Raw genomic sequence first — 16408 nt, forward strand, 5'->3', positions numbered from 1 at the left:
GGCTTTATCATTTTGAGTAGAGCTCTTTTGATGACTTTAGCAGTGAGCTGCCTAAAGTAAAATGTTGAGCGGTAAGATGCTAAGGTGTATAGTTGGGAAAACTGAATTTGGTGTCTTGTGTTGTATTGTCAGCTGCTGAGTGGGATCTGAACATGGAAATAGTCTTTGGTTAAATCATTGATAATGTCTATAAGGAAGTTTGTATACTCTTTAATAGAGTTAAGACTTTTTGTTGTATTATTGCCTGATTGTGTGGAGTCAGTGATACTACCTGTTACAAATTTTTGGTTTTTCCAAGTGTTTTGGCCTGGAGACTAGTATGGTCATGCTGCAAGAAATGAGGCTTTTGCTGCACTGGTAGCAATTCTGGCCTTTTCGTAAGGTGGATATAGCTTTTTTTTTTTTTTTTTTTACTGAAATTATTTTTATTTTGATAGCAAGGTAATTAATAATAATACATACATATAACTTAATAATAATCACAAAATTAAACAGGTTTAACTACATACAATATGTACAGTGGCATGAAAAAATAAAACTATAAAATTTTCATTACTCAATGAAGGAATAAACAATATAACAATAACTTTCAATTATTCACTGTGAAGAGGTAGAATCCATTTGTAGGGTATCAGAAAGAGATATAACTTTTTTCCAAGGATTATTGATGAAAGGTTTGGGATGAATTCTGTGTTCCTTGACCTTGGTTTCTTTAAGCACAGTTTCTTTCACAAGGATAAGAAATCTTTGATGAGTGGAGAAGAAGTCAAATTCCATTTCCATGTAGCAATCGCAAGTATTGTCCATAGTAAAAAAAAAAAAAATATTGTCTGATGCTGTCACTGTCGTTCTTCCTCAACTTGTCTTCCAAGCTGAAGAATTGAAGCTCAAGTTCCTCCCATCCTACCCATAATGCCTCATTCCCCCAGTCAACTTCAGGTCTTGTTTGACGCTCATAGAGAATGCTCAAGGTTGTTGTAGCTCCAGAGCTCTTCCAGTTTAAAAGTTTTTCTTTGTAAGCAGTTTATTTCTACCTTTTGGCTTCTTTCCTTCTATTAATTAGCCTAGTTTTCTGTCTGATGCCATTCCCCACCTTTCCTACTCTTTTTCCTGTAAAAAAAAAAAAAAAGGTAGTTTCTTTTTTCTTTCTTTCCTCCTTTTGCTATGGACTCCAAGTCCGATCCTAAATTGGACAAACCTTTAGGTTTCAAACAATGCATTTCCTGTGGGCACAAGATCCCATTGTCTGATGCCTGCAGGGGGTGCGTTTACTGTCTAGGGCTCTCACACATGGACAGCTCCTGCCCTGTTTGTTTTGCCTTCAGTCCACATGCCCTGGTGGATCAGCAAAACAAGCTTATCCTTAAGGGCTTGCTTCCCTCTACCTCCTCTACTGCTGTTCCTTCCACCTCAGGGGGTCAACCCGTCTCCAAGAAACACAGGGAGACTTGATGAGCCAGAAAATGCTCCCCGGACCGGTTTTCCTCCACTATTTCAGTGCCTGTGAAGAAATTGCCCAAAAGATCAGATTTGACTTCCTTGGGGCTGACTCTGTCGTCTCCACCTGGTCGGAGCAGAGTACTTTGGTGCAGAGGTCTCCCCACAGGGAGAGATCTGCTAGACAGCCATCCAGACTGCCCTTGACCACTTCGTCCACCAGGATTTCCTGTAGTCTATCCGAGAATGACATGGCAGTTTCTTCAGGCACAGATACAGATTTTTTTTTTAAGCTTGAAAGAAACATGAAATAAAAAAGAATAATACAGTGAACACAAATCCTGCCTATTCTATAGTAAATTAGCTAAGATCCCACCTTTTCCCAACCCCACATGTAAAGAAAGAGAAACAGTAAATATCACATACAATCCACTAGTACACTAGTTAACTTAATCACATAGTCTTGCTCACAAATACTATTGAATGCCACCAACTCTCTGGTGGAAACCTTTGACTTGCGGTTTGAATTCAATGAACATATCAACAAGGACAATAAAACATTTCCAACTCTTTCTAGAGTCATTAAGCTAGTCCAAATTACCAGACCTTTTTTTTGATTCCCAGTAATTATTTTTGTAAAAAAATGTCGTCAAGAATTAAGACATTGTCATGCATCCATCTTCTTCTAACATCCTTAATCAACTGCTCCTTCTCCACCAGTTTCTGTCTACTGTGAAACAGATGGAAATATCCTCCTTCTCCAGTTTTGCTGGTCTTCTCCAATGTATTCTCAGTGCTGGATGGAACATGCCCCTGCTTGTCATGATCACCATTGTCATGCACAGGCTAATATTTTTGTTAGAACAGTCCAGTGCTTCTTCTGGATTGGAAAAGACTTAGTAACACCTTGTGCACAAATCCTTATGGTCGCTGGGTATAATACCTGTCACTTGATACATCTCTTCTGATATTTCCTCATCACTAGCCACATAGCTTCTGCCTTGTTTCATAGGTGTAATCATTCTCCACATATACTGTGGCCTCCCTAGCTCTTCATTGCTTTCCTGGCAGCCAAAGCTCTTTCAGCAGTCTCTCCTTCAAGGCATATGAATGGAATGCTGCTGTCCCTGGTCTGTGTCTCCTTTTTTCCCTTGGAAATCATTTGTCATGCTGTCTAATGGGCCCATTCAATTTTTACCTCTTCTTCTAACATTCCAGACCATGTTACACAGTCCTTAATATTTTGGAGCAGAATGTACCTTCAAATTCTTCAGGGAGACCCATCATTTTAACATTTTTACTTCTGGCCTTATCCCCCAGGCATTCAATTCTAGCATCCACAGTACCTCCCATAATTAGGATTCTAAAAAATTCATACAAAAGTGACGCCTTTAGTCTGATCAAAGTAAGGGGGTAGCTGCAGGAAGCAATGTAATAGGTGAGGCTAACTATTCTGGGAAGGTGCTATGTTATAGCATATCAGTGACCATTTACTTGGGATCAAACAGCTGGAGTGAGACACTTTCACCAACTGTCTGCCTTAGTGCTCACTCTGTATAGCCAATATATGGACTACATGTTCCTCAAATGTCTGATTCTGATCAAGTAAAAAATAAATATTCACAATAATTTATTTCATCATCTTTTACTCAAATTTGCATTGAACTTGCCAAGCCAGATTGTTAACTTTTTAACTGTGATCAGATGACAGGAGGAATCTAGAAGTTTCATCCACAGACTAATTTCTCTCCTCTAGTTGCAGATAATTTATTGACTTGAGTACACCTTGGATAATTTATTGACTTGAGTACACCTTGGATTTCTAATTATGATTAAATGAATGAATAAATACATAAACAATGAGGTAAGTAACATATTTCAGTGCATTACAGTCAGACCCTTACAGTGCAACCCATTCCAACACACATGCATGCCCAGGAATTACAGCTATTTTATTAACTGTGTGCAATTCAGATGTCTGATTGTGATGAGTACATTAGCAATGGCAAAAACAATGCATCATTGCTGAAAGATAAATGCAATGAGACGCAGTGCAAACCCTCGCATGCACATGTGCTTGAGCACTCACACATGCAGTTTTATTCACTTTGACTGCATGCACATCAGATGTTTGATTGTGCTCGAATGAATAAATGCATATATATCTAGTTATATATTTTCATTCATTGGTTTCAGATGCATATACTGCAACCCCCTTATATATATATATATACACACACACACATATATATATATGTGTGTGTGTATACATATATATATATATATATATATATGTATACATATATATATATATATATATATGTGTGTGTGTGTGTGTGTTTTTGTATGTCTGTGTGTGTATGCAATCACAACATTGACTATCAAAAAAATACATGTCATCATACAGGCTGTCTGGCAGTGGGGATCGTAGAATCCAAGAATACCACTTAATTAAAAAAAAAGTTTTCTCCTGTGTTCACAATCCCATCCTGTAAAACAGTCCATGATCTTTTAGTTTTGATTTGGGCTGCCTCAGGCATTAGTCACTTGATGCAGCCTAAGCTAAAGGGAAAGTTTTCTGGCTGATTCATCTAACAGCCCAGGCAGCCTCCACTGAAATTTCATTTTGCCCCCATGACAGAATGACCTGCAGTAATGTGCAGTTACCTTGTAGTACATGGCATGCTGACACTGTGCTGTAAAACCAGGGAAACGACAAGCTTGCTAAGCTCTAGTCTCTGACCACAACATTAGCAGATGTTAGCAGTCACAACACAACAGCGAGAAGTGCAGAGAGCCTTAAAACATATTAAGTACATGGCAGAATTAAGTGTTCAACATGTTTTTGAATCTCCTTGTTCTTCCTGCACTTCCTAAAGCTTTTCTGTGATGGCTGATCACTGTGTGGCAGCTCTGTGGTACAGCTTTCAAAGCTGTAAAACACTTAATGCTCCTACATTGTTTTCTGTCACTGTTGTAGTATATGGGAATAAGTTAAGCTCCATGCAGTGCAATTATGATTAGTCTTTCCAGTTGTAACTCTTGTATGTTGTGTTCTCAACATTAATGTCAAGATTTACCTATTGAGTTTTGTTCTTTAGGTGAATTTCTTAATGTCTACATCTCAAACATATAACAAGCTGATTATGATCAGAGACTCAGTCATAATCCTCTGTTCCATATGGGTGCATATAATTGAATGATATACTGTTTAAAATACCTCAACCAAGTCAGCTGACTTTTTTAACTGAAATCACGATGTTAACAAAAAAAAAAAAAACATAATTACATTAAAAACAATTTCAAATTAGCATTACCTTTTCTCTGTGAGGGCTGCAACCCTGTAGTGGAAAAGCCAGTAATTCTCCTGCAAGGCTACCATGACACCACATACCAACCCCATTGAATGCATGTTCATATTCTCATACATGTAATGTATATTGTTGTACTTAATTTTAATTATAAAAAATAAAGATGTGGTATGCGTTCTCAAATTTCTGTATTGTAATGAATTGTTTTAAATTAATAGCTTGTCAAGACACTTTTATTCTCCATTTTGGCCTATGTGAGATGTCTTGCTTAATCTGGTCTTACCCAATAGTAATGTATTTGCTTTCTAAACAGCTTATTGTGTTAAGCACTAAAGAAGATTTTATTACCTTTGTTAATTGAGAATATTCACCTGGGAAGGCTCACTTTCAGTGGAGTCCTGGAGAGCAAAAACTCCAAGAAACATTGTAAGATAACTAGAATTCATTAGAAATAGCCACAGTAAAAAGCATAGCATACAGAAGTTGAAAATTGAGTATTACCATCCAAATAAGATATCTTATACAAGTATTAACTTATAAGAATAACAAAACTAATCATGTAGCAAATGAAAAGCCTGTTTTAACATAAATTGCAAATGATTAGGAACAGAAGAGTAAGACATAATTGGGTTCTGCGAAGAGCAATCTGAACAGAAATCAATATAAAAGACCTGCAGTAAACCAAGCATATTGTTTGCATACTGGAGATGAAAAAAAAAATGAATGGCACCAGCAGAAATGAAGATTGAAACAGCTGAACCTATGTCAGTTTTCTTTTATTCCTCAACATATGGGTATGGATCCTATCATTGGATCCAACTCGGCCACTGTTTCACAGCTTGTGGATAATAGAAGCTCTCAAGCTCCTCCCTAACCCACAATGCCTTAGTCCCCCTCGTTCTCCAGATCTTATTTGCCACCATTGTGTACAGACATGGTTGCTGAAGCTCTTGGGTGTTAGTTTGAGAAGATAAGTTATTTCTGGGTTTATATCTTCTCCCTATTCACAAAAGTTTCTTTCTTATCCTCTCTTTACCCATTTTAGCAGTAATATTGTCTTTCTTGTTACCACTGGTAGCTTTTCATTACCATTGTTTGTAATCTTTCTCTTACCACTTGTAATTTCTGTAATACCATTACTGGTATTCCCTTTCCCCTCTTGCCTGTAAAAATATTAACAAAAGAAGTGGTATATTACATCTGTATATTTCAACCCATCTGCCTTAACTTCCCTCTTATTTACTTCTAAAAGTAGGATTGTTTCACAATTTTTTTGTGTGGTAAAATGGCAGATAAACCATCAGGGTTTAAAAAGTGTAGCAAGTGGAGGCATACAATTTTGTTATCAGATAACCATGATCTCTGTGTTTATTGTTTGGGTCCTGAGCATTTTCAGTCTTCATGTTTTATCTGTAAAGCCTTTAACCCTAGAGCATTAATAGACCAGAAAAATAAATTAATTCTCAAGGGCCTTCTTCCTTTGGCCTTTGGAGAATCGCTTGCTGGAGCTCAACTCTCCAAATCTGACAGAAAGGAAGCCAAGAAGAGACATTCCAAGTAACCCAGTTCTTCTCAGTCCTATTTGGATCCAAACTTGGAACTGCACAAGAAAAACTTCAGATCCTAAAGACAAGTCTTCAGATCTGACTTGTTCAGATATCAGATCAGTATCATCAGTTCAATTATTTATTTATACCCTTTTTAGAAACCAGATTGGGTCAACCAGTTTCAAAAGTAACCTTATCAAAATGGGTGAAAGATTGCATTTCCTTTGTCTATAAAAAGTTTGGTCATGTCATGCCAAAGCCTTTAACAGCCCATTTAACCATATCCATGGGAACTTCATCAGCTTTTTTATTCAGGTCTTACATGGAAGAAATGTGTGCGGCTACAACTTGGGCTAATCTTCATACCTTTGTTACTCATTACAAATTGTATCTGGTCTGGAGGGTAAGAGCAGCCTTTGGCTCAACAATACTCAAGAATATCCTTCCTTAGAGTCCAGCCAGGAATCAGGTAGCTGGATATGTTGAGGAATGAATGAAAACTGACAACACTGGATAAAGAAGTTATGTACTCACCATTTTCATTCTTCTTCAACTCCCATCCCTCCAGCCCCCTACCTTCTTTCTTTCAATGACAGCTGGAAGAGCAGGAAAGTGTTATAGGAATCAAAGTCCCTTCTGTTTTATCTCCAAATAGTGACTTTCCATATTAAAGCTAAAATTTCATTACGCCATTCAATGAGAAGCTGCAAACAAGATCTGGAGAATGAGAGGGATTATGGCATTGTGGGTAAGGGAGGAGCTCAAGAGCTTGTAGTATCCACAGGCTGTGAAACAGCAGCTGAGTCACATCCGAGGATCGGATCTGAATCCATATGTTGAGGAAGAATGAAAATGGACAACATAGATGGAGCATTATGCTGAGTACGTAATTTCTTTTTTTTTTGTAGTATAAAAGTAGTGTTTAAAGAAACATGATGCCCTTATAATAAAGGATTGCAAACCATCTCCTAAATAGAATCATTTCTGTCAACAGTTACAATGATAGTTTCATAGTAGGTAATTTTTTAAGGCTGCCTTGAATGTGTGTTTCTTGATGATGCATCTTACAGTGAATGGCTTACTGAATGCTTAGATAATGTCTCTGAATTGTAGTGCAATAATTAATAGTTGTGGTAGTTAATTTTGGTTTGACTGAACAAAATTATGTCCCCTTAAGATTCATTATTTATTGTATACAGTGGTTTTCATGGTGCTTGCCTGGTTTGCATCCTCTCTTCATCTCTTTGAAAAAATATAGTTTGCTGCTGTTTTAATAGCTGTAACTTACTAGCTTTGCTTTTTTATATAGAAAGGAGTTGAACTTGCAGAAGGTGCCAGTGTACCTGCTTTGGGACTGTCGAATAAAGCTGTTTTCCAAGGTAGGTTAACTGAGAGTACACTATGGGGTAATATCTGTTTTCTCAGCATTTAAAAAAATAAATGTACTTTTAATTGTTTCATTAGGTTGAGTTATAACAGTTTACTTTATCATTGCTTTTTGCCAGTCTTAATGTTCCATATGTATTTATTTATTATAGTAGCATGTACCCTTCAAGAATTTAGTCTGTCAGTGATCTACTGTGATGTATTCATTGTGAGTACTACTTCACCAGACAGAATTTGGTATTTTTCAACAAAATCCAAGGGTTGGGGTTAGCCACAAATCTATCTAGTAGACACACCTCATCATCTAAGGCATTGATTGTGCAGAAATGCTCATTCCAAGAGCTTGCCAGTTCTTTTTCACAGATGCAAGTCCATGTTTTATCAGTGAAGTCCTGCATTACCATAGGTAAACACTGTAACAGGTGTCCATGTTGCTAGAGAGTTGTCAGTTTGGACCTGGACCAGCATTGCCTGTACTGTCTCAGGGAAGAGAATGGTATTGACAACTGCCAGGGATGTCAGGGAAAGCAGTAGGCCCAGATGAGGTCACAGAGATATGATCAAGATGTTGGGTAAAATAGGGGAAAGATGACTCCTGAGGAAATTCATCACGGCACTGAGGGAAAGAAAGGTATATTCCAGATGGCTGGAGAATAAATATACTAGTGCCAGTCTACATGATCAAAGGGGACATTCAAAACTGTGAATACTACAGAGGTATTAAACTTCTGTCACACTGCATGAAAGTTCTAGAAAGGGTGACTGATAAATGAATACACAAAGTAGTAGAAAGTAAGATGAGAGATGAGAAGTTCAGATTCAGATCAGGAAGCAGCACAACCGACCCAATGTTTGCAGTGAGACAGATAGTTGAGAAAAGCAACTGCCTGCATTAAGGGCTAAGCCAAAATGTTTAATTATAGTAACCTTGAAATAAATAGAACATTTTTTATTTATTAAAGGTTTCAAGTTTATTTCTAGTAGGCATTGCGACATAAACAAGGTACTTGTAGACCTGAAATTATTTATTAGAAGGATGAACTTTAAGTTACTTTTCCCAAATGATAGATCAAGTTATATGGAAGCAGTTTCAAAAAGAAAAGTACTTACAATCCCCCTATACACCCCCAACTAAAGAAGTTTGAAGTGGTAGTAGAAAATGTCATTAGAGAAGCTTTCAATAAAAAGAGAAAAATGTTTTTCAATCTAGAAAAAGAAGAAAAGGAACTTACGGAGCTATTAAAGGAGAATAAAAACAGTAGAATCATGAGACTGAAATAAGGTGGAGGGATATTGTTAATGAACAATATGATATACACTGGTAAAATTATAGAAATTTTATGTAATGGTGATAAGTATGTATCCATTTCTAAAACAAAATTAATATAGCTTATTCTAAGGTAGATTACTATTTAAATGATGATGTCATGCAAGGGAGTAATTGACGCAGATATGTACAACTTTTTACATATGGGGAAAGTGACAATATCTTCCATCTTCAGTACTCCAAATGTCCATAAGGATATATATAAACCCCCACTGAGGTGAATAGTAGCTGCAAACGGATCAAAAACTCATCTTCTGATACTTCTGTACAGCACCCCACAGAAGTCCTTAGGAAGAGGAAGTGCAAGAGGAGGCAGTTGGACTCCCCTCAGGAGTCAGTCATGGAAGATACTGATTTCGATGAAGGTGTAGGGTCCCCAAGATCACCACCTGAAGACGTCTCATTTGGAGACATTCTGGAGATCCTGAAACAGTGGATGGTTGAACTAATGATATCCCTTCTCAAGAGGAATCAGTATTCCTGGAGGCTTTTGGTGCTGGCCCATCTACCCTCCCGGGTGACTGCACCTGCTGACAAGCTCATTAACTTGATCTCTCAGTCGCCATGGAAAGATCCAGATTCTGTAGAGCTGATCCTTAAGAGACCAGATAGGATCCTGGCACCACTAAAAGGAAGGGAGTTTTGGAACAAAGGAGTACTGTCAGATGCTATGATTGTGACAGCAGCCACCAAGAAAGAACATGGAACAAAATTCTACTGCCCATCCCACTAACAGGGAGTCTAGGGCTCTGTACAGATTTGGGAAGCAGGTTTATGCATCAGTGACCCTTGCTGTCAGGTCCCCAAGTTACTTGGTGCACTGTACTAGATTACAGAGGGGTTTGCTCAAGGAGCTCTGAAAAACTCTGCCAGGGACTAATACTGCTGAGGTGGAGTCTTCTCTTGCTTCACTGTTAGTCACCCTTCAGTTCATTTCAAATTCTTTTATGAGGCTTATATCACACACAGCTGAGGGAGACTTGAGTGGTGGGTTTGGCAATTTTCATCAGGAGACATCCCTGGATGAACCTTTGTGATTTTATGGAGCACTTCAAATCATCTTTCATCAGTGCTCCGTTTGATGGAAATTCATTGTTTGGCCCCAAGGTTAAGGACATACTGTCTAGGTGTGAGTAAGATGGAAAGAGCCTGTCTCCTGCTGTTGTATGTTTCTTGACTCCTCAAAGAACCTTTTCCAGAAATCAGCTAGGTGGTCGAAAGATGTGGTTCAAGAAATCCCAGGGTCTGTTCCATGATCCAAATGGAGAAAGTTTCCCCTTGGGCAGAAGAGGGAAATCCAATCCAATGGAGCACGCCGTCCATGCGGCAGAGGGGGTCCGCAGACCCAGGGATCCAGGGATTCTTTCTCTGACCGACCCTATCGACACTCCTTAATGGAGGCCCAATTGCCCACCTCTGGAGGCAGTTGTGGGGGTTGTTTATCCTTGCACAAGAGAGAGACTGCCTAGACTGTATAATTCCCTTTTCTCTGCTACTACCAATACAGAACAAAATTCCCAATGTTCCACCCAGTCAGTGGAAAGCAACAGCATTAGAAACACAAAAGATGCTAAACATAAAAGTCATCCAAGAGGTCCCCCCAGACCAGAAAGGATCCAGAACTTACTCAAGATTCTTTTTAGTACCAAAAAGACTGGACTGGAGACCAGTTTTGGATCTGAACGTTATGAACAGTTTGATTCAGTATACCAAGTTCCCAATGGTCACAGTTCAGTCCAGTTTGCCTTTCCTGCACAAGGATGACCGGATGTACTCTATAGATCTCCAGAATATGTACTATCACAATAACAATGAACAGACAGTCCAGGAGATGTATACACTCCCAGCTGGGAGCCAGTCACTACCAGTTCAAAGCACTGCCCTTTGGTCTCACCACAGCCCCCCAGGGTGTTTAGCAAATGCATGGCAGCGGTAGCAGCTCACTTCAGACTGCAGGCATTCTGAGTATTTCTGTACCTAGACGACTGGCTCCTTACCACCTCGACTAAGCATCTACTGATAACAGTTCAGGACCATGTACTCCAAAATTGTTCCAATCTAGGCATCACAATCAGCCACAAGAAATCTCAACTTGAACCATCTCAGTCCCTAGAATTCAGTGGAGCCAGTTCCAACACAACATCAATGATAGCACCTCTGCCTTTACTGAGAGTTCAAACCATCCATTTTAAAGTCAGCAGAATAATTCAGAGTTCATCCCTACCAGCCCACAAGATATTATGGACCCTGGAGTCCATGTCTGCATCAGTAGTTCTGCTTCCACTAGCGAGATACCATATGAGAATTATACCATATGAGAATTCTTCAGTGGGCATTGGCAACCCAGTGGTCAATCCTACATCAGTCTTTGTCCATCAGCATCATTATCACCCAGGCTTGCAAAAGATGGACAAAAGATGGAGCCGGGAGGCTTCTTAAGACTTGCCACATAATGATGCTCAGGAGCCTTCTATAGGAAACTGATGCAGATGCTTAGTTGAAGCTGCACAGCAAGTGAAGGAGCAGGAAACAGTGACAACTCTAACACAGGCAATGCTGTGGTGTGATGGGCCAGAGAGCTCCAATATGAAGGAGCAGAAGATGATGCAGGATGCATCTGAAGAGGATGTGTCACAGGAAGATGTTCTGGAGCTTTCTGTAGAATGCCCAGGAAACGTAGAGCCAATATTATGCTTTCAGTCTAGAAGAAATTGGTCTAAGGGAAGAGTTGCTTGATTCAACAGAGATGGATAGACATACTAAGACAGATGAATGAAATAGTTTACAGAACGTAAGTAAGGCATAAAATGTTAGAAGCATCATAAAACAGATGAACACAGTAATTAGGACTATTAAGAACATTTCATTTGATTTACAAATAAGATGTTTTACTGTGCAGCTAAATTAATAACAGATAACATCTCATCGCAAAAACATAGAGCAATAAGGGAAAGGAAGAGAAAAAATAAAAGCCATCATGGAAGCATTGAATGGAGTAAACTATAATCAATTAATTAAAAGTATCACTATTAGAAGAATATAGAAGAGGGAGCAGATCATCAAATTACTTAGAAAGATAGACATGGTAAAAGCAATGCACAGTATCAAAGCAGACTATGATCTATAATACACTATTGCAAATAATAAACTAAAAATATCAGCACAGGCAGAAAAGCTTAGAAGATTTGCAGGTAAATAAAAGGAAAAGTAGAAAATAATTGACTCAAAGTTCTGTAGAGAACCTGGAAGTAAAGCAAAAGGAATAGAAACACAACACAAAAAAGAAGAAATGCACATTTTTGAGAAATGATTATGAAGTGGAGCATAATAAACATGCTGAATGGATATTAAAATTAGATGAAACTGTAAGGAGTTCTAATGTAGAGGATATTTTTTGGGATGAATTAACATTCTGAGAAATTGATACAAAATTAAGAAAAGCTCCTAATTGGAAAATCACAGACCCAAATGTAGTACCTAACATTCACTAAAAGTATTAGTATCTTTACACAAAGATTTAGCCCTGAATAAGAATTACTTTTATGCACATTCTGAATGGACACTGACAAGGTTATCAGCAGGAAAAATGATACTACTACTTGAGTGAACCTGAAAACCATCATAAAAACTATAGACCAGTAACTTGCCTTCCAGCAATATACACACTGTATACTGGATTGGATGCAGACAGAGTTTATAGTCATTTGAGTAAATGATGGCAATGGAACTGTGATGCCCCAGCACTTGCCCAGTAATCAAGGAGCCTCAATCCTTACCAGTGGCAACAGTAGGGAACATACAGATCTACAGGATGACAAGTACACATACAGTAAAATGCAATTTCTCTTAAGAGCACACAGAGATCACAGTCAGTCTGGGGCTGGTTTCTCCAGATCCCCCAATAAGACTCCCTACTGGCACAGCTATAGAGTTGAGTCCTTAGCCAGGTCCTCCAATACTCTCTCTGTCCAACCAATGCTTTGTGTCCCTGCCCAAGTAGCTGACACACACACTCTTGGAGATTTGTTTTACACACACACACCTGTGAAAGGCTGGCTCAGGTTTACTAGCTATGCCCCCTTCTGCCCAGACTATAAGGTAGTTACCACTGCCACCAGAACCCCTTATCAACTACTTTAAGGCCCTTAACAAAGGGTGTCCAATCCTACTGTTACTATTAATCTAAATGGTAGTCTGACCAAGAGCAAGGCCATTTAGGAGTGGCCTGTACAGTGTCACCAAATAGATATGCAGGTACACTTAAGAGCTTAAATATTTCTAAACAGACCAGCCACAGTTGAAAGGGTTAAAAATACTTAATAAATAATGAAAGAACAAGACAGTGCTCAGTAAGTAATCAGTTACATTACATCAGAGTTCAAAATCACAGAAAATCTTTAAAACAACATTGCAGGACAGTCTTAAATAAATAAAGAAAACATCTAAGCTATACTTTACTATATTCTTATCTAAGTCTATAAGTGTTACTATATTCCAAAAACGTACAGCAAGGCAAGTGCAGCTGTGTGATGAGTGGATGTTCTTGTTAGGTCAAAGACAAGATACAAAATGCACAGTCTCTCTCTCTCTCAGAGAATTCTTTATAATATCAAATACTACTACTCGGTTAGCTTGGATGACATCACTTTTTGTCACCTGACTTCAGTTCCTAAGCTAAATCACCTTTGTCAGAAACTAACAGAATGTTAGCATTTTCCTGTGAAAAATACACCTCTCCTATGTTTGCAGATGCTGGAAGTCATAAAAGAATAAAACACTTCTACATCTTAAACCTGGTAATTACTTCTCTTTCAAGACAATACAAAAAACTTCTAGCTCTAGACATTGTGTTTGCTACTGCACTGAAATGGAGAGCTAACATCTCTTTTATTACATGGTTATGAAACAATTGAATTTCAACTATTTTCTCTGAAATTTTTTCAAGTTAACCTCCTGTGTTCCAGTTTCCATTAAACATATACATCTAAGCAGTCCCAATAGTGCAGGTACATTGCTGTTCTATTCCAATAGGGCACGCTGTGGTTACATTTTAGCTCAGTACTTTACACACACTTCTGTATAAATCATGTCAATATTCACAAATGGCATAGAATTATTTACAAAATTCCAGATAGCTGGGCTGGCAGTGTTTCCCTTTGTCACAGAAACAAAGTAACAAAAGAAAATCATACAGAACAAAGGATCAGTTGTTGCAAAATAGCACCACAGTAGAGAATTGTAAAAAGAGTAAGAATCTAAATATGGCATAGATAGATTACAAAAAAAGCATTTGACAGCATCCCACATTTATGGATAAAGGAATGCTTACCAGTGTATAACATATACCCTGCAATGATCAATTATATTACAGTATTCATGAATCAATGGCAAACCACTTTGCAGTTAAGCCATGATAAAGGGCAAATTATTATTCCAGGGATAAAAATTCAAGGGAGATATTTCATGGTGATTCTTTGTCACTGCTGCTGTTTACTTAACAGATTAGGCCCTGGTTACAATTTGGGTCCCAGAAAACAACCTTGTTTTTAAAGGCTTGTCTTCTACTTTTTGTGGATGACTTAAAAGTATAATTCATCAGATGAGGAGCTTAACGTACAGCTGCCAGTGGTTAAAACTTTCTCAGATGACATAAGAATGTCATTTGGCTTTGATAAATGTGCAAAAGCTGTGTTTAAAGTAGAGAAGCTACAACACCAAGAAAATATCGATCTGGGACTGGAATGTGATATAAAGAAAGTTGAGTTGGAGGGGGGTTATAAATGTATAGGAACTGATAAAGGCTTGGCAAAAAAACATGAACAGATGTGACTAAATCCTGGTAAGAAATACTTCAGAAGACAAACTAATACCAAAAAAGCCCTGCCATCTAGAAATAAAGTCTAAGTTATAAACCAATTAGCTCTTTCTGTACTAACTTACAGTATTGGTGTAATTGACTGTCCCCAAAAGATATTGGATCAGTTGAATAGGAAAACAAGAAAAATGCTACATGTTTATTAAATGATGTATACAAATCAATATATACCAATATTATGTATTCCTCATAGAAGCATTTACATTCTGAAGGAGAAGTGGGCCTCTGCAAATTTGATTGCAAGTGTAGATGTGCAGTCATGTTATTGCATACATATCTGCTGACCTCATCAGATCCAAACATAATGAAAATTTTAAAACATGAGAAGTCTAAGATAACTTTCCTGCTTATTTTAGAAGAAGCAAATTGGTGTCAAGGGGAACTGGAAATCAAACCAGAAATAGAAACAAATCAGCAACTGATGCAAAAAAAAAAAAAACAGAATATAAGGAGGACAGAAATGTGGAAAAGGCATACATATGTTGTAACAAGTATAAAGATCTTCTAGAACAAACTTGATCAGGATTTGACACAGGAATAGTTAAGGAGAGGTGAACTTAAACCAAAAGATGAAAGTTAATAATGGGAACCCATTATAGCAAACTATGTATGCATTGGGTTACAATGTCCATTAAACATGTGGGAGAAACAGACAAAGGCAGTTTCTGTAAAAAAAAAAAAAAAAAAAAGAACAGGAAACAGTCACACTGGTGGTGATGCACACATGGCAGAGGGCCTGTATACTGAAAGGCACAATGATTTTCAAGATTGTTGCATTGGGGATTGATTGTGCAAACACTATATTATTGAAGTAGTTGAGAAACATAGGAAGCATGAATCACAAAACATTATAGAGAATTATGATGTTTATATCACGAGGGATCACCCATTACAAACTGTTCAAAAAAATAGTCGCAAGAAGACAAAAGTAGCATTGATAATTGAAACTTCCACACTCGGTCATTACAATGCTTTACGTACAGTGAGACACAAAGTCTTAAAATACCAGAACTTACAGACAGAAACAAGAGCAGTGTGGACGAAAGATACCCAGGCAGTTCCAACAGCTGTAGGATCAACAGGTCTAATAAAAAAAGAAGAATTTACAGTCGTATTTAGATATGTTACCAATACGTGTAACTGTATGAATTACAGAAGTCGTCAGTTATGGGAACATTGCAGGTGCTGCGAAGAGCAATTTAGGCTAACATCAAAGATTGAAATAATACTAATTTTGTGAACCCTGATAATACCCTGACTTAGGATTGGAATGCATTCCCATGATGGTATTAGAAACCCAAAAGACTTGGGAATATTAAACCGAGTGATCAGGGTACTGCTTGATTGCAGGTCATATTCTTCCTCTGTAATCATGGAGTAATCACTTCTGCAGAGTCCCTCATATTTCTTTTAGTGTTCACTTGTTTCTAATGTTGCCTTATGGCTGTATCTAATACTTTAGTTTGAACCCTTCTGACTCTTCCAGTAAAAATTACATATTTATGCCGCATAGTGACGTATTATG

At 37.9% G+C, this 16408-nt stretch overlaps 1 protein-coding gene across 1 annotated transcript in view; it reads left to right on the forward strand.

The window, feature by feature from the left end:
* Nucleotides 1-16408, forward strand: part of ELP2 (elongator acetyltransferase complex subunit 2) — a 1608146-nt gene that overhangs the window by 1108806 nt on the left and 482932 nt on the right. Inside the window, exon 14 of the mRNA XM_044065497.1 lies at nt 7605-7674. Coding sequence (XP_043921432.1) covers nt 7605-7674 — 70 coding nt within the window. The remainder of the gene's footprint in view (nt 1-7604; nt 7675-16408) is intronic.

This window comes from Protopterus annectens, chromosome 3.part0 (genome assembly GCF_019279795.1).
Source record: "Protopterus annectens isolate FY-2018-M chromosome 3.part0, PAN1.0, whole genome shotgun sequence".
Taxonomy (NCBI): domain Eukaryota; kingdom Metazoa; phylum Chordata; order Ceratodontiformes; family Protopteridae; genus Protopterus; species Protopterus annectens.